Here is a 19080-nt window from a genome sequence, read left to right as displayed (position 1 = left end):
CAATGCGAGACTTCATCATACTTAAAATATCTCAATAAATATAATATTTTATCTTTGAGGGATCTTTTAGCTCTGGATAACAATAACAAATCTTACTTATCCTTTTCTAAAACGTGATATTTGAATAATTTGATTTAAAAAAATTGTATCATTTTAGTATTTTATTTTTGTCCCTTGTACAATGGTGTGTATTGTTGAAGTGCAGGTCCTAGAAAATATTTTAGTGCTCCTATCTCCACATGATCCTTCCATTAAGAGGGTGACATCTGAATAACTTTTTCCTTTTTTTTTTTTTTTTTTTTTAATAATTGTCACAATTTAATTGATTTGGATCACTGAAAAATTAATATTCCGAGAGCACCAAAAGCCTTCTCCACCGTCATTGAACAAGTTCAAAGAAACGGTGCCGAAAACGGAGGCTAGTGAAAAAGCGTTGCAGGCCAACATTGAATACGTGTACATATCAGTGGGCCCATAAAGGATGGTGGGCCATGCTTTAAGCCAGATACAGTGAGATCCCACGCGGCCTACGTCATGAACGCATATTAACATGCATCTGGTCGCGCCACGATTTCAACTCTGATTTTGGCCGCACCGGAGTCATCACTTACACCGACCCTAGTAAAATAATAATATAAATATTAGTTACACTTATAATTTTTCTTCTTATCATTTCTTACCATCATTATTATTATTATTATTATATCAAAATCAATTTTGATACTGTTAATTTAGTTTTAATTCAATGAAAACGAAAATAAATATAATAAATTATAATATAACCTCTTGTATATTATAAAGTAGAAAATATGAGACTGCAATTTTTTTTATTAGTTGGGTTTTGAAAAATTATGGTGCTCTAATATGGGTGGGTATGGCAGGTTACGATAAGTCGATAAGTGCACGTATCCGTATGAAGGTGCATGGCAAAAGATCAGAAAACCAGAGAGAGGTGGTTCACTCAAACATGCCATTTCCTACACTGGATCATATGCCTGCTTATTTATTTTTCAACTTCTGATTTGTCTCTGTTTTCCCTAATTTTTAATGCTTATGTTTCTATTAAATAGTTAATTTACTATTTTACTTTTTTTTTTTTGGAGTTACCCAACCCTAATTATCTCTTTGAGACGAGTTGACTCCCTCCAGTATCCCCACGAGCTTCGACTCTTTGAGCCGGCTATGGGACTAATCCGGAGTGCAGGGACTATTTTACTTTCTATTTGAATATCACATATATATTTTTTAAATATCACATGAGCTTTAATATTTTTATCTATCTTTCAGTATATTTTTTGGAACGTATTTGTATCTTTTTTAACAAAAATTTTATTCACGATAAATTATAAAATAAAGAAAGATAAATATCTATTTCAAAAAAATAAAAGATGAAACATGTCTAATACATGCATATAAAATAATAATAATATAAAGGAAAAAAAGTTTCTGATGTTACTTTAGATAACTTTATCTTAATGTTCATCGAAACGACGTCGTTTTGAGGTTGAAAAATTAAAAAATTAGAGTGATATAGACTATTATAACTCTTAAATAAATTAAAATTACAAAAATACCATGATTTTCGTCCCAAAACGACGTCATTTTGATGTACATTAGATAAAGTTATCTAAAGTAACATAAGAAAAAACAAACCCATAATATAAATATTATATCTTAAAATTGCACGTGGAACTCAAGTAATAATAATACATAAGTACATGAGTAATTCTCTAAACCGAAACATGGTTTGTAATTTGTTTCCCCAAACTTTATCAACCTAAATACGGTTAATAGAATTCCAATATAATTCAGTTGGCAACTGAGCTTCCAAAAATTTGTTTAGGTCATGAGTTCAAATCTTATTTCAAGTAAATTTTTGGAGTCCAAATGACATGCCGCTCTCCTCGAATGGAGGATTAATCTCATCCTTGTCTCCAAGAACAAAGTAACCGGAAAAGGTTAAATGGAGATATCCTCCCGGTTATACCAAAAAATACGGTTAATAGTTTGAGCTCTAGCAAGTAGGAACTAAGATTCTGCTTTGATAGGATTATGTTAATAGAATATTAATTATATAGTCTATTCTTCTTAAAGACCAATACAACTCGGACGAAGTATAGAGGATTTATTCACACATCAACACATTATTCCTCGTATAAAAGTATATGAATCTTGATAAAAGGAAGGAATGGGGCCTTCCTAAATGTGTCTGGCTTATTGCAATTGCTTTTCTACACAGTTCTTGAACTTGGATGAAGAAGCATCACGAGAATTAGATTCCTTTTGAGTACTAAATTGCTCGAATTCCTTCGAATGATATTCATTATTAAGTTTACGTTTCACACAAATAAATACGTATTTTATGAAATACGAAGTCTGGCTGAGTTATTCTTGTGCTTAGAATGAAAAGCTGTAAACATCCATGCACAAGATGACAAAATAAAGAAGATAATTAAATGGATGATCATAACATGGGTTGTGTGAATGGAAATCGAACTACAATAGACACAACCAAATTTATATTTTCAAAAGCATTCTTGTATCAAATTGTAAAATCTCAAAAGTGAACAGTATAAGGGATCTGATATCTTCACTACATACAAAATCATGTCATGCATTTGATATTTTTCCTCATATACAATCACAAGAAGGAAATAACAAGATAAAATGCTTCGGACAATGTGCTTATTTTCCACAATTGAACCCACGGCAGACCGAGAGGACTATTATTAAGATCAGAGCAATCAAAATTGCCAATACAATCAGCTTTACCTTCATGTTTTGCAGCCACATTTTTCTACGGATTTTGGTCCCCGAATTCTTGAAGTCTTGTGCCTGCCTCAAAAAATGGCGAAAAGGAAACGGGAAGTGAAAAATAGTTCACATTGAAAAATAACCAATTACTTTTTGGTTTTCTATGCCCCCTCAACAGCTCAATCCTGTCTTCCCAACTTTTTTCTTTTTTGTGTGGTGGAGAGGAGCGTGAAAATATTATCAGAAGACTCACTATGGCATCAAATAACAAGAGACTACGCTTTGGAAACTAAACAGAAATAGTAGCCCACCAAAAAATAAAAGAAAATAAAATAGGATGGACAAGGAAATATTTACAATGATCCTCAAGCAGATGAGAATTTTCACAATTTCAAGACCTTCCAAGCAAACAAGAACATGTAGATGAACATAAACTACATAGTACATACTAACCTGGTGATGAAGGTTCTCAGTCTTGTCAACCAGAAGCTCTATCTTTTCCCCCCTGTCCAGAACCTACATCAAATTATGAACGCAGTCAACACAGTCAATATAATTTGATTAAATTTCCTTACGCATAACTATTTTTTATCCAATTAAAGGTATAGGAATGCCAGATATTTGACTTTTTTTTTTCTTTCCTTCTTTTCTGCTGCAATGTATAACTGGTGTGATCTCTGCTTTTCTATAGCATACATATGTTATAATGAATATCATTATGGCACAAAGAAAAGACACACAAACTCAGTCGTTTATAGAGAAGGATAATAGTATCATCAGCATACTGGAGGCAGGAGACCATTACCTTAACTGAACCAACTTTAAGATTCTTGGTTCCTATCAACACCTCTTGAACAAGGATATAAAGGGTCCCCTTGCCTAACTCCCTGTTTCCTATAAAAGCAAGTCTAAGGATCACCATTCACAATCACCAAAAGGATAGCTGAAGAGACATCCAGATTCCGGAATCCACTTTCTCCATCTAGAACCAAAGTACTTCCTGTCCAGAAACTTATCTAAGAAAACCCCAACTCTCCTGATCATAAGCTTCCTCATAATCCAACATGACAACTTATTTTATTTTATTTCCTTGTGTAACATCATCCACCACTTCATTTGCTATTAAAACAGCAATCTTAAATCTGTTTGCTGCAATGAAGGGACTTTGGCTCTTCTAAATGGTTTCTGATAAGAAACTTCTTTCAACTCAAATACTTACAAGACCTATTCTACTAGACAGAAGGCAACAAATGTGGGAAATGGGATCAACCTAAAAAGGGGAAGGGAAATCTATTAGGTTCATATTTTTCTTTGCTCCTCTTAAGCCGTGGTCATCGCAAGCCTTCCTTTTTCCCAAATTAGGTGACCAACTGATTGAACATCAATAAAATGCCATTTTTCTTTCTGCTTATATTCAATAAAATTTCCATATCACACATATGAACCCCTGTTTTTTTTTTTTTTGGAAAACTGCATATCTAACTGAAGCATAGATCACAACATTAAAACAAAATCTACAGACTCTTGAGTATCAATGCAGCAAGTGCCCAATGCAAGAATTTGATGAAATGCTGGCCAGACTAATTTATTGGTCTCATGTACCAGGTTTAAGTATTCATACGTTTAGATTTTCTTCTAAGATCCACTCTTTGCGGTTCTGTTGCCTTTGTTGTTTTATAAAGATTTTAAACACAACCAAATTTATAATTCCCTCTATGAAATATGATTCTCATGATTTACAATTACAAAGCAATTTGATCTGTTCAATATATATGTTTTACCATTCTCTTAATTCAAAGCGCATAAGCAGTGTGCATCTTGTACCTTTTCAATATTCTCCATCATAACACCTTTGACTTCAGAAACCTGAGCTTTCACCTTGGCAAGCTTACTTATCTCTTCGGGATGATCAACACAATACTGCATATGCTCCTTCAATTTGGACCTGCAGCAAGCAAAGAGCATAGCATATGAGTTCTCCTTAAACAACACAATCACAATAAATCCTCCAACATTAACCTTAAACAACAGAAACTTAATACCCAAATTCCTTGTTAAGACTGTTAGGGGGAGCTGTAGCAGCCTTTCCACCACCATATCTCGAAACAAAATCATCCTTAACACGCTCTAGAAATGCCACAGGAACCTGTCTTCCGACCGATTCATCCGCAACAACGCAATACGCTACAAATACAACACCAAATCCAAAAAGTAAGACACATTCATTTCTGAACACAAAACACGAAAAAAAAGGAAGCACGACATTACTATCATATATTGATTCACTTAGATCGGTAGTGAGAAAGAATGAAATAGGAAGTGAAAGGTGAGAAATACGAACTGAAGCCATTGTCGACGAGGTAATTGAAGGTGTGGCCATCGCAGTTGTAAGTGAATTTGTTGTTGGAAGTTGGAAGTTTCTGGAGGCACTGAAACGCGATTGAATTGAAGTTTCCACTGAATTCAGTGTACTCCGCAAGAATCACGCTTCCCCGAGAAACAAACGCGTAGATCAGAGATCTCTGGTTCTGGTTATGCCCCATTCTTCTTCTCCTTCTTCTACTTCCAGATCTATCAACCAACGGTTTCTGGTGATGCTGCTTTTGTTCTGTCCTCTATTTACCCACACTCTCTTTTTCTTTTCTTTTCCTTTCCTTTATTTTCTGGAGAGAGTAGAAAAAGAGAAAGAGTGAGAAAAAAGAAAGAAAGGGTTTAGAGCGTTTATAAAGCGAAGGTATTTAAAAGTTAATTAACTAATTAATGATGGGTTTAAATTTTAAATTAATGGAAGGGATGAAGCGGAAGTGTGGCACTGGCGTTATGATATGATAGCAGTAGCACCGTGTGGTGTGGGTACCGCAGAAAATGAAAGAAATAATATTTATTTCAGTTACTGCATCCATTTTATCTGAAATATCCACCTCAATTTTCTGACTGCACCCCTTAATCCAACGATAATGACATTTCATTCAAAGATTTGACACTCACTTCAACAAAATATAATTTAATAGAATTCAATTTTTTTTTTCCTTTTTAGATTAAATATTATTCTAATTCTTAGGTTAAACCTTTTTCTTTTAAATATTCATTATGAAATCAATATTTTGAAAATTTAAAATATAGTTATATTTTTTTTCATAAAATATAAAAGTGGTGATACAAAATATTAAATTTAGTTATTATTTTATATTTTTAACGAATTAAAATTTAATAACAAATTTTTGGAAGACTAAAGTGATCACATTTAAATTTTAAAACGTTAATTTAATAATAAAATCTTTAACAATTTAATAACATTAATTTTAAAGGAAAAAGTTTAGGTTTACCAAAAAAAAGGGAAAAAGTTTAGAATTCATTCTAGGTCTTATAAACACGTTACTCTGATAGAATTGTAACAATGTTGAAGAAGTTATACAATTAGTCCCTTTTTTTTCACTCGAGTATTCTACAAGGCTTTCACATTATATATGTCAAAGCGATAAATTTGCTTATTTTTTTTATACAAAAAGAATTTTTTTGGTTTATCTTTTTGTTAATTGAGGCTAAGTCTCTCGTTCTACAATAAGAATGCACTTTTACATTAATATATTATAGATTAAAAAAATAGTTTAGACGGAGTGAATTATTTGATGAATGAATATACTTCTTCCTTGAAATAGGTCTCATTCACATTATTTGACACTCACTATAAATTTCATTTGGAGACCCGTTGTCACCCTAAATGCAAGAAAAGTCATCGTTTGGAGTCTCTGTTTGTTTCATTCACAGCTCTAAATCGACCTTGTCAAAATTGGTAATGATAAAGAAATTTCCCGTGGAATACTCAGGAAGTCATAACAATGACGCAAAAAAGAAATCTCCATTAAAAGCCCACACAACTCCGGCGAATCCTTCATCATAGAAAGCAAGATACATGATTCTGATGAGCCATGTCCACCATCTCTGAAAGCTATCATTTCTCAGGTTTCATACGTACAAGGTGTTTGGCTACTAAGATCATCAACGGCCATCCCAATTTTCAAGTTATTGATAAAAATGGCCTAAAAAGGACTGGGACCTAATCTAATACAAAAATATACACCGATCATTACGTGAGTTTAGTAGAGAAGATTTTTTTTTTTGTCCGAAATCTTGATTACCAAAAATATGCTGAGAAAGTAAATTTTTTGAACGTGACCAAAATGTTATTTGATAGACAAAAATATTACTGAAAATATTGGCTCAAATTTACTAATTTTATGTTTGATTGATTGTTAAATATTATTGAGAATATCAAATTTTGCCAACACCCAGGATTCCAATACAACTATTATTTTGCTATATAATTTGTTCACAAATCAAAATCCCGGAAAAATAAGATTTCGAATTTTTTTTTTCAAAAATCTTCTACTAAACTTGGGTAAATTAATTTCCTAATACCAGTTTCAGGAGAATCCAAAAATAATTCATGTATCAAATGCCCACTAAGACAAAATAAATAAATAAAACGGGAAAAGATGTTTACGAAACAGTGTCAAGTGGCCATAAAAACTATAAATAAGCAATTAACTTACCATTTCAGAAGAGATTACACTTCACGACAGAACTATTTCAGAAGGATGATATAAGTTATTGGACTTGCTAACATAACTAGCAAATCAATCAGCCATTACATATCCAGACAACCGACTTTTCCTTCCTATATTTCCTCGATAATAAAGCGTCACAAAAATTCTTCCTCTTACAAAAGTTTCTTCCCTCCATTTGTTTCGGGTGGGAGTGGGAGAAGAGAGGAAAGAAAAAAGAAAGGGTTCTACACATTGTTCACTCAATTTTAGTAGCATTTGCTGATTCATAAGCAACATCGGCAGAAGAGGTATCCATATCATTCAGACCTAATTCTTCATTTTGCTCCCATGACCTCTCATATTCCTCAACTGGAGAGACACCATGTTGACGAAATTGCCAAAACAGAAAACCATAAGACATGAATATATTATTAAATGAACTATGACATGCCGATAATACTAAACAATCAGTTATAATTTATACACACATGCCCACTCATCACATGGAAATAAAGCCATTTGTTAGCATCCGATAAATTTAAACATTAAACCCACTCATCACATCATTCCAATTATGCACGTTCATAAGGTCACATTAATGCAAAAGGTTCAAACCCATGCTCCTTACAAGGGAAATGTCAAATGCAAATGAATTTATCATTTGTATGCTCTACAAATCCTCCTGTTTGTTTCCATTCCATGGCAGTACACTGGAATCCCAAGTAAATCCAATGGCTGAATTGAATCAGATATCTTCAGTTCAAAACATGACAAAATCTATTTTACCTCAATGAAGAAAAAACTATTTTACCATTATTGTGGACACCATGACATAATCCATGGTTATATGATCAAGTACAAAAAGTGGAAACCACATCAATATAAAAGCAAGTTGAATAAGAAAATAAAACCAAAGGCATGGAAATAATTTTGTTTTTAATTTCAGTCCACCTTTATCAAGAACACACAGACAGCTATCATCTCAATAACAAGCTTGAACTGACATTGCAGAATAACCTTGTGGGCACAGGGGCCAAGGCCCAAGGACAAAACAAATATTCACAATTTCAATTTCAAACTCGTAAAATGCCAACTGCATTAAGTACAACTTCAAGTCTGAGAGTGTTGATGAAAAACTTACTTCTTAATTGATTGTCGTCTTTTAGATCAGCAGTTACAGGTGCTACAAAAGAATTGGCTAATGCATCATCCAGAATTAGAGTCCAAGGTTCCTCCAAGCTCAGAAGCTGTACAAAATGAAAAATGTGGATAAAAGAAATAGTGTCAAAGACCTTGCAGCAATAGGTTTAAATAGGCCAAGTCATAAAAGAAAAAGAGAGACAAAGAAAGAGATGAGTGAGAAAACTCTGTAATCTTTGATTATGATGAAAGCCACCAAAAACAAGTACACAGCTCTATTTATAGAGCTGCAAAGCTGACTCATAGATGACTCATCTAACTGATTCATGTTAGAGAAATATAATATAAAACCATTAATGCAGTCTTCATCTAACAGCTCAAGCTTTTGGATTGAGTAAATACCCTTTTTGGTTCTCAGCAAATTTCACGATGCCCGTTTTAGTCCCTAGCAAATAAAAAGGCCCATCGTGATCTCTAAAAAAATTCAAAATGGACCCATTTAATTGAAATCGTGGTCCCTCACAAATTCAAAAAAGAGCCATATTAATCCCTAAAAGGACTAAAATGGGTCCATTTTGAATTTTTTAGGGACCACGATGGGCCTTTTTATTTGCTAGGGACTAAAGCGGACATCGTGAAATTTGCTGAGGACCAAAAAGGGTATTTACTCGCTTTTGGATTGAAATGAATATTTACAAATCATAATTGTCATAACTACCCAAGCTAAGTGATTGACAAACTTAAGAAATAATCTGATGCATGCAGGCATATGGTAGTGCGTATACAACAATGCAATGTGAAGCATTGATACTATATGCTAATAAGTCAAATCAAAGCCTTCAAAACAGGAAGATATAGAAAGTACGACAACTTCAACCTATTAAGCATTGATGTTAGATAAAGCATCTGACAAGTGATGTCTGGAATCAAAAGTAGCATAGAATATTTATATGACCATTCCATTGTAGCCCAGAATTTTTTAGCAGCTTCTCGAGAGGAGAAGGCCCTTGGTTAAAACATCCCTGACTCTTTCTCCTTTTTGTTATTTGTTTTCTTTTTTGAGATATAGATAAAGAAAATTTATTAAAGGCATGAGATAAACGGGTACACAAACAAGGTAAGATATCCTCCTAAAAGAGAATAAAATATTATAAGACAAGCTAATTGTAGAAACACAAAGGAATCTACAACGCCTGTACTTATCTGTTACTCCTTATCTCCCCTCTTCTCCAGCTTTGCCACAAGAGAAACAACGCATAAAGAATAAAGATAAATATTGCCATCTGATGGTAATCTAATCAATAGAATTATAATGGAAGCAACTACTACTCTGTCCAAAGGTGAGAAACATATGCGCAGGGTCAGGGAAGGGTCAGTGACAGAACCCACCCAAGAATGGAAGAATTTGAAGGAAATAGAAACAGATTATAGGATCGATAACGGCTGATTCAAAGTGAACACAGCCTTCAGAGAATTACAGATATAGCAACTTCAACTGTACAACAAATTAACAAGAGATATATAAAAAAAGAAAACAAGAAAGAAAAGATAAGTTCATAGTAATTGGAGAAGCTCTGATTTCTCCCCAGCCCAGTCCTAGTCCCAGCCTGATTCCCTAATGATCCTTGCCAGCCTCTACTTATCCCCCTGAAAGGAGGTTCCTCCTTGCCTCTAACAGACTTCCCCTCAACAACCTTGAGGATATTCCCTTCTAACTGCCTACATTGACTCAGCAAGTGCTAATAATCCTCAGTGTCTCTTTCTAGTATACTCCTTTACTGGTGGTGTCAGTCAGCTCCATTGTTTGAGTCTATAATAGATAGACTTACCTCGCATTTGCAAGAGGCTGATAACATGAATTGAATTTGTGACCTCTGGGTGACATGGCAATTGCGCCAAGGTTCCCCTTCAAAGGTGAGAACCATAAAAAAGAGAAATTTAAGCAAACTATTATATATAGTCATGTGCTACCTTGTTTAGCCTTGCTTTAAAGCGTAGCCACTTGCTTCTTCCTTGTTCATCAAGACTATCTCCAAAAGTAAACCCATGGATGCTCTCAATGCCTGTAAATGCAAATCACATTAAATCATATTCTACATTCCAGCAAAGATATATGGAATATATTATAATAAAACACAAGAGGATCAGGAAAAAACATAAACATGTGGAAGACAGACAATTTAAAATCCATCTTTCCAATACGGATACAAATTTTGCATTTTAGAAGGCTGTTTCAACATATTTGATGTAGATTATTTGGATTAAAAGAATAATGATGTTGATTACCAAAAAAAAAAGAAAAAGAATAATGATGTTCAGGTGGTTGAAGCTTGAAAGATATATAATAAAAAGTTGAAAGTCTTTATTTTATTACTCTGTTAAAGTGGAACTCAACAAAGTGTATGGATACTACTATTTGTCCTTTCCTTTTCAATTCCACAAAGGTTACTCCTAATTATTCTGTGTCTATAGCATACATCACATAGATGTTAATGTGTGTGTGAAAGAGAGAGAGAGCATGCTTACTTTCACAAATTTTTGTTATTAAACCTTCAACAGTTGTAACAATTCCTCCAAGGGTGCCACTTGCCAGCTCCAAGTCAAGTTCCGGAACTTTTACACTTGCAGTATCAGACTAATAAAACCAAACTACTCAGCCAATTCTTTAATATATCTCTGTGTGTGTGTGTGACTAAAGTATGGATAACTATAAATCATATGGCAAACAGAAAATCAACAGCGGGCTGGGGAACAAAAAGAATGAAGATAGCCATAACATCATGACATTTTTTACAGGTTCATCTTCACTAGAAATACATGTGAGTATCATTACATCTTGTAGTATATCATTGAAAACGCAACATATTGATATCAAGATAGCCATAATTTGGCACAAAAATCTTGATGAAACCAACAATTTCAGAGTTTTTTTTTTTTTGGCATAAACAATTTCAGGTTTCTGATAACCACAAAATATGACTTTGATTGTTTAAGTATTCATTATTTCATCCAAGTGCAATGATAAACTAAATTAAATAATGAACCCAAAATTACAATTTTAAAGTGGCACTTTGGAAGAGCCAACATAAATGGCTTATTTTCTTTCCCCCAAATGACCATACTTTCTACAAAAGGTTCTGATGCTTATAGAATATAGCACTATAGCTGCCCTTCACTTGCAAGCAATAACAACGTAACCACAGTGCCTTCTTCTCTAACAAATTTCTCTTATTGTTCCCAATTTGTAGTATTTACACATTAGAAATAAGAAAATGATACGTCCACTAAATGCAAAGGATTAACTACAAGATCTAATATTTAATCACTCAACATATATAAACTTAAAGACTGCATGGGTTGAGATTTGTCAAGATCTACATAAAGAAGATACAAACCTTTATTACATCGCGGCTCAGGTCATTAACATTCTTCACATAAAGAGTAATCGTTTTTCCTTTGTCAGGAATCCGTCCACCGGGTTTCAACTGCACGGTGAAAAGCAATTATTATCCCAGCCCTCAAAAGAGAGAACAATGCTCAAGATATCAGTATATACCTCAGAGTTGCGGTAACCACAAGCATCACATGTAGATGCCATAACAATAACTTCTTGGAAGTATGGAATTTCTATACATTGTTAAGCTCAATAAAGTGTATAGATGAACTAACAAGACACATTGCTCATTCAGACTCTGACAATAATAATAATAATACAGAATTGGTACATTGAAATTTTTTTTAAAAGTCAGGCTCTGCCATCAAAGCAAGCGAAAGAATACTATGCAGAGTCTTTGCCCCATCAACAATCAGCATACAAGCCAACCCTATAGACAGCTGTTTTCATTTTAATCTCAAGCATTCAACATTAATCTTTAGTAGCTTGCTTGAGCCTATAGCCAAGTCCGCAAAATTATAAAACAAAGATAATTTTCTGGATTTTTTATCTGGCACGTATTCACCAAAAAAAACATTCTGTACATTCCAAAGGGGTGACTAAAGCTTTAAATTTCATCTGAATACAACAAACATGGATTTAGAAAGGAATTTGAAACAAAGAAAAGGAGTGAACAAATTAATTGCTAAAACAAAACCAGCCTTTATATGATTTCAGTTTTCCCTCACAAAGCCTTGTACTCTCTTGCATATACAAAATATGGATCCTTTAAGCCAATCAGCCAATCAATTTAAATTATAATTGCTACTGATGCTTAAATGACATATCCCTATAAATAAATGTAACACAGACAAAGAATATCCTAATGGCAGTAGGAAATATTGTAAAAAGATACTGGTGACAAACATTCGGGTCTCGCACATAGTGGCACAAGTACCACAAGTTGATGGGAAAGTCATCACCTGCCAATAACAAACGGTAATATGAAATGAATGGACAAACAACAAAAAAGATCAAACCTCAGTATTCAGTATTATACAGTTCAGCGTTACATACCTCTTCTGGTGCAGTATATCGAAATAAGGCTTCTGCAATTTCTGCACTATTACTCTGAGCAATGGCTCGATGACCAGCTGCTGCCCCTACAGACCCATGTGGTTCTCTCCTCACTCGATCAGCAGCCACTGCTTCTCCCCCTTGTGGTGCTTCATCATGAGTTCCTTCAATTTGTGTAGAATCAACCAGATATCCCAGTGATGCTTGTTGCTCCGGAGTTCGCTCATAAAATTGGATAGTCAGTGATGGATCAGATGATGGTGCGAACCTATCCACATAGTCATTTCCTCCATTTAAATAAAATAGAAGCAGCTAAAAGGTTCGACTAAGATTAATAAGCACCAAACACAGGTACAAGACTGCCTCACCAAGAAATAGAGGTTTCTGTCTAAATTGATTTAAAATAAAAGATTATAAAATGCAGTATGGACTGACTTGGAGAGTAAAAGTCAAATAAAACAGCTCAACGAACCACTAAGATCCACTTAAAAAACATACGTTCGAAATAATCAAGTTTCTTAATTTTTTTAATGATGCAGAATGAAACTGGCCTTTTTTTAACTTTAGAAGGGCACATTACTCATATTCAAATATCCTTCGTATAGTATCCCCATCTATCACTTGTCTCTTCACTAATCACTATATTGTCAAGCTGCAGAGAGAATGGAGAAAATTATGAGACTTTCTTTGATTAAAAATGGGGTTACCAATAGGGATTATCTTGTAAATTGGAAGACTTTTTGCAAGCCTAAAATGGTGGGGGCTTTGAGCTTGGTAATTTGGTAATGAACTGTTACAGGTACGCAGGCATGACAGTGCCGAATGTTCTCTCCCCTAATGACTGTACAATGTGTTCATTCAGTCTGGGACTAGCATACATTTATATCTGCACTACCCAGCTGCTTGATAGTTATGACGTAAGCTTAGTGTTTTTTGGTGAATACTAACTTTGTTCAGAGTTTGGAGCAATTTCTCTAGTGTCAACTTAGAGGTTTTGGGAGAACTAAGTAGTGCAGGAACCTTTTGGTAGAATACTATGATGTTTGCTGTCGTTTGGCATTTATGGTTAGTCTCCGGCATTGGCGACTTTCACAAGTTAAAGTGGTGGTTTTCTTAGCTACTTTGTGGTGATCAGCTAATGGTAACTACAAAGTAATGCCTTTGATAAATATGAAAAGAAATGTGAGCTCTACCAAGATGAATAGTTTTCTCCTTAGATTTTTTTTGTTTATTGTTGTTTACTTATACGATGATATCTTGGCCTCTACTTTTGTAATCTTTTCTTCAATTAAATTATTTTTATCCATTCAAAAAGGATAAAATCCTTCAACAAGAAATAATCTCTTACGGGTTTTCAATGAAGCTGTTCCCAGCAGGATCATCAAGAATAAACATGAAGGAATATTCTACTGCTGCAAAGGCTCGCAATTTCACCAAAAACCTATCAATCGCTTCAGCTGTCTCTGGAGTCACTTTCTAGAAGGTTAAAAACATTACATTAAATTATTATAAAAGAAACTTATATCAAACAATAATATATGGCAAAAATAAATTTGTACTTTGCGTTCCTCTTGAAGTGCCTGAAGTTCATCAGCAGCACGCATTAGTATCCCTTCCACCTATAATTATATCAGAAACAATATTGCCCAATCATGTGACAACAAATGTTCAACTAATCATGAATTTAACCAGAAACTTCATAAAATGCTCACTGTTACTGCTCTGACTCCCACAATTTACATTTCCAATATAAATGTATGGACATTATTCTTGCGACTAAATTATGAGTGACAAATGGAAACCCATAAGTTTCAGAAATATACCCAAAATTCTAGTGTCTGATTCATGCTAACAAAAATTTATAGAATATTAACATAACATGCGTATCTTTTTAATTGAACTATTATTGTTTTTGCCCATATAAAAAGGACACATTGACATGTTTTTTCACCAGATGATATTGCATAAGCAATATACCTTTAGCCAAAATCAACTATTCGACTGTCTGATGTGCATGACAAAAGAAAGGGCAGTGTCAAGATATTCATTTACATTAAATGACAGACAAGCCAAAAAGAGAGGGCAAATCGGTAATTCTAGGAGTGAGAAAAAACAAGTAAACTGAAATATAAATCAAAAGTACCGTTGACAGACTACCACGCTGAGCCTCTGGTGGAATCTCAAAATCCAGTTCAGGTATCTGCACAATCATACAGATAAGAAAGGTGCACTTTAAGTAAATTTATTATACTTCAAATTTTCAATAATAGAACCATGTATGTGTGTATATATTAGTCATATTTTTACAGTTTCCAAGAAATAAGAAACAATTTACCCCCTTTCTCATATATTGTTTGTGTGTGTGCGCATGCATATACGGAAAATTAATAGGAAAAGAGGTGTGTCAGCTCAACTAAGATAGGAAAAAAGGATTTTCTCAACCTGATCATTACAATAAAAAGGAGAAAAGGAAAATGCTAATAAGTTTAAACAAAGGCACAGAAAATTAAACAAGATCAATTTAAGTACCTTAATGGTAGCAGACTCTGATTTTACCACTTTTCGATTGAGCATCTGCAATCAATAAAATTATCAATAAGGCACTCTTACAAACATCTTAGCAGAATAGTCAAAAGCACTCTTGCAAATCAAAATAAGAAACACGATAATCTCATGTAAGCATACATCAACAATACATGTATTAGACTAACGTGATGTTGGCCACTTTCTGGAAGTTCTGTTTTATATAATAACATCAAAGCATACATCAGTATATTGAATTTATTTTCCAGACCATTTTCTTAGTCTGCTCATAGGATGCATAAATGCTTCGTCATGGGCCATTAACTTCCATTTTTCCCTTTTTATAAGGCAAACATGTATGTTATTTATTTTTTCAAAATGTCTCATAGATTCCAAATTACATTTATATTCCCTGTTTGATTATTTCAGACAAACAAAAACGATGAGGAAAAGACAGAGAAAAAGTATGCAATAAAGGGAAAAAAAAAATAGCATCATTCCTTCCACCAATGAGATGCTTTTCATACTTATTCAATAAAATGCATACAAAATGTCATTCATATCAGTGGCAGTGCTGTCAATTGAAAAGAGCAACCTAAGGTGCTAAGATTGCCAAACATCGCAGGCAGTGAGGAAGGGGGTAAATTGCCTGTATGAATGAAATAAGAAAGACATTATAAAGGGTGGAAGTATTTTATGTCTTTCAAGAAAATCCTTTAATATTTTGAACAAATGTTACTATCCTAAGATGTTGTAAAGTCTTTATTACTTAAAATTTTGGTTTGAGGATTGATGAAGATTCAAGACCGCAGCCCCTCTCTCCATGCTCTGTTCTGCCTTAGCATTGCATTGCATTGCATCTTTTACAAAGTCTCTCTTGATTATGTTCTGCCTTTCCTTTATATGTCATTTTACATCAAACACTTTTACATCATTGACCCTTTAAGATAAATGCATGGACACAATTTAAAACACAAACATATGAGCAAAAGTATGAAATCCCTGCATACTAGGGGCTGGTAGCACCTCAGCGTGGACACTCACTGAGTAGCAACTGGCTGATAAAACCATGACTGGACTCAAGGAAGGCGCTGGAGCACCTCACTCAAGTCAGTCTTGTATATACCTTGACTATTACACCACATTTTAATTCATCCAGTGGCTATATAAGTTTTCTTATATTAATATAAATAATCAGTGGTAGTATAATTTGAATCAACATAACCTTCTGTTCGCCTGATGGGATCTTCAGAGAGTAACAACAACCACGTGGTTGAATTTCACCAGCAAACTGTACTTCATTGTTCCTAACAAATAAAAACATAAAATAAATATTAGCTTTCAAAGAAGACCAATGGAAAAAAATTATAGTCAATGCACACAGTTTAAGAGGAGGGCACAGATTAAGGGCAGCTCACCTCTCCCCACAGTGAGGACATTCAAAAGCCGACAACAAAATCTGCACAAATGGAGAGGCAGATAATTCATTTAATTAAAGTACGTAACAAGTAATTTAAAAGGAAAAAATATGATTGAAGAATCAGCCTAAGGAGAGGCAGATAAAAAAATATGAGATTTGAAATACATATATGGTATATCAGATTACATACTGATGAAAGTGACCAATAATAAAAGGAAAAGCAGCAATATGTAAGACATATACCTTTCTGAAGTGAGGAATTAGAGTTAATAAAAATCTTGTAATCCCCTGACAGATATGACAGAATTTCAAGTCAGACGATAAGTTTAAGATTAAAAATAAAATAAAAATCGTATTAAGATACAAAACTAAGACTTAATAGTTCTCCACTCACAGAAAATATAGCATGACTCGTCAAACTAGATTATTTTATAGTTCACACGATGGTAAGTTACAAATATTGTTTCATACCATAACAAAACACAAAGCGCATTGCTTTAACTTCAAAAGGTGGATACAGTAAAATTAGAGGGAAGAGGGAAAAATAAGAAATTAGTACATTGAAGATTTCAGTTAAGAGGAAGAAACGGAAAGTGTTGAAGGAAAAAGAGTGAGAGAATACGTTTTCGCCACAACGCATGCAGAGGCTTTCGAGGTTGTAAAGAGGAGCGGCGCCGTCGTCAGCAGAAACAGCTTCAACCACCGATCCAACATCCACAATCTCCTCTCCTTTACCATTATTGCCTTCCATTTTGTGAGATATTCTTCAATTCTAATCTATGCTTTTTTAGAGTGTTATCAATTTCCAGAAAAAAAAAAAAAAAAAACAGTGAGAAGGAAGCGTTCGGTACTAATGAACAATATAGGGTTACCTGTAGGCGGTACAGTAACAGTAAAATAGATTAAAAGTGTATAGTTGGTTGTTTAGCCATTTATTTATGAGAGTTGTAATTGTCATGTTATATAGGAAGTTTACTATATCATGTTATATCATGAACTATGGATATTTTAAAAAATTTGACGTATCGTGTTTGACATTTCTCGTCAACCGATATTCTGATACTTCTTGGCATTTCAATACTCGTTGCAAAGACTCTAAAAAAAAAAAATTTAAATGTTACGTTGTGTTGCATTTTGAATTTCAACTATTAGATTCGTTGAATTACAATTACCATTTTATTGAGTTTAATATAAACATTTGAAATATCTTATATTTCTTTATAAAATTAATGGGTATTATAAGTGTAACTTTATTTTTTATTAAATTATTAAATATTAAATATAATATACACTATATAAATTAAAAATATTATATAATATCAAAACGTGTCTTAACGTGTCAAAATTTCATATTTTTTAGAATTGACGTGTCAAAGTGTCGTATCGTGTCATATCCCCTGTCGATATTGGTGCAATATAGATGTTATAGATAGATCAAAAATCGTGTCTCAAATATTTTTTTTAAAAAAAAAATTAATGGGATCCATGGATATTGTCTCTAGATGTGGCAAAGTGGGCGGCCTGTCCCGCCCTGTCCGCATCAACCCGCCAAAAAATGAGTCATCCCGCCCTGCTTTTGAAAGTGGGTTGAAAAACTCAGTCCGCCCCGTCCTGTTTGGCGGGTTAGGCGGGTTGGTCCGCCAGCTCGAGCCTATTTTATACTGACTCGCCTATGCCCGCCATCAACCAGCCAAAAATGAGCCTGCTCCGCTTTTGATATGGGTTGAAAAACTCAGCCCGCCCCGCCCCGTTTGACGAGTTGGGCGGGTTAGCCTGTCGAGTCGAGCCGAGCCCATTTTACCGGCTCTAATTGTCTCTGTATGAAAATGGGATTCCTGTTGCATGATGACATTCGTAATCCCCTTTATTTATAAGGGTTATTTTGTGGGTTTGGGTTGATGAGATCTTTAAATTAATATTACATCTACTTGATTGATGGGATTAAGGGATCTTATCGCTTGATTCGCTCTATATAATATTGTTGAGATTTTTTTAAGATATTTTTTGAATATACCCTAATTTTTAATTGGAAATAAGATTAGGATATGGATTTAGTTGGTAAGCAGAATTCTGAATTCGAACGTGTGTTCCGTTGGAACTTGGGCGAAGGCGCTCGAAAGAATTAGGGGATGAATCATCGGGTTCGGTCAGTTTGGGTCGGACTATTATACCCGTTTCATTGGCCCGAGTACTAATATTACTATATAAGGCTGGCAAATACCATATGAACTCCATAAGATAACGAA

General features: G+C 34.0%; 2 protein-coding genes across 5 annotated transcripts; both read right to left on the bottom strand.

Moving 5' to 3' along the window:
* Positions 1-2509: 2509 nt before the first annotated feature.
* Positions 2510-5459, bottom strand: LOC133296567 (vesicle-associated membrane protein 722-like). 3 transcript variants are annotated; one of them, XM_061495578.1, is made up of 5 exons: positions 5092-5459; positions 4797-4982; positions 4579-4699; positions 3208-3270; positions 2510-2835 (listed from the first exon to the last, which is right to left on the bottom strand). In XM_061495578.1, the coding sequence occupies exons 1-5, from the start codon at positions 5295-5297 to the stop codon at positions 2686-2688; spliced, it is 726 nt and encodes a 241-aa protein (XP_061351562.1). In that variant the 5' UTR covers positions 5298-5459; the 3' UTR covers positions 2510-2685. The 3 variants fall into 3 exon arrangements, with proteins under 3 accessions (XP_061351562.1, XP_061351576.1, XP_061351571.1); XM_061495592.1 differs by having other exon boundaries at positions 4797-4938; positions 5213-5458; XM_061495587.1 differs by having other exon boundaries at positions 2513-2835; positions 4797-4938; positions 5096-5457.
* A 1813-nt stretch (positions 5460-7272) lies between these two features.
* Positions 7273-17742, bottom strand: LOC133296557 (uncharacterized). Of its 2 annotated transcripts, XM_061495568.1 has the most exons (17): positions 17707-17742; positions 17457-17611; positions 17078-17122; positions 16833-16873; positions 16640-16721; positions 15421-15465; positions 15035-15091; positions 14451-14510; positions 14240-14367; positions 12892-13159; positions 12731-12797; positions 11998-12068; positions 11837-11926; positions 10968-11076; positions 10413-10504; positions 8443-8548; positions 7273-7670 (listed from the first exon to the last, which is right to left on the bottom strand). In XM_061495568.1, exons 2-17 carry the CDS (start codon positions 17583-17585, stop codon positions 7558-7560), a joined length of 1503 nt encoding a protein of 500 aa, XP_061351552.1. In that variant the 5' UTR covers positions 17586-17611; positions 17707-17742; the 3' UTR covers positions 7273-7557. The 2 variants fall into 2 exon arrangements, with proteins under 2 accessions (XP_061351552.1, XP_061351546.1); XM_061495562.1 differs by lacking the exon at positions 17707-17742 and having other exon boundaries at positions 17457-17694.
* Between the last annotated feature and the right edge of the window lie 1338 nt (positions 17743-19080).

The sequence above is a fragment of the Gastrolobium bilobum genome, unplaced genomic scaffold, assembly GCF_033153095.1.
Source record: "Gastrolobium bilobum isolate Gb01-03AN ecotype WA unplaced genomic scaffold, APGP_CSIRO_Gbil_v1 utg31428, whole genome shotgun sequence".
In the NCBI taxonomy this organism is placed as follows: domain Eukaryota; kingdom Viridiplantae; phylum Streptophyta; class Magnoliopsida; order Fabales; family Fabaceae; genus Gastrolobium; species Gastrolobium bilobum.
This window is presented reverse-complemented; position numbering and strand designations above follow the sequence as displayed.

Bases quoted from the DNA above. Each gene is read 5' to 3' on its own strand.
- LOC133296567 (XM_061495578.1), bottom strand. From the start codon at position 5,297: ATGGGGCATAACCAGAACCAGAGATCTCTGATCTACGCGTTTGTTTCT. The intron at 3,271-4,578 runs GTACAAGATGCA...AATTTGATGTAG, and splicing joins TGATGGAGAATATTGAAAAG to GTTCTGGACAGGGGGGAAAA. The intron at 2,836-3,207 runs GTTAGTATGTAC...TTTTTGAGGCAG, and splicing joins CTGAGAACCTTCATCACCAG to GCACAAGACTTCAAGAATTC.
- LOC133296557 (XM_061495568.1), bottom strand. From the start codon at position 17,585: ATGGAAGGCAATAATGGTAAAGGAGAGGAGATTGTGGATGTTGGATCG. The intron at 15,092-15,420 runs GTACTTAAATTG...ATGATTGTGCAG, and splicing joins CAGAGTCTGCTACCATTAAG to ATACCTGAACTGGATTTTGA. The intron at 13,160-14,239 runs GTAAGAGATTAT...CTATGTGGATAG, and splicing joins AACAGCTTCATTGAAAACCC to GTTCGCACCATCATCTGATC.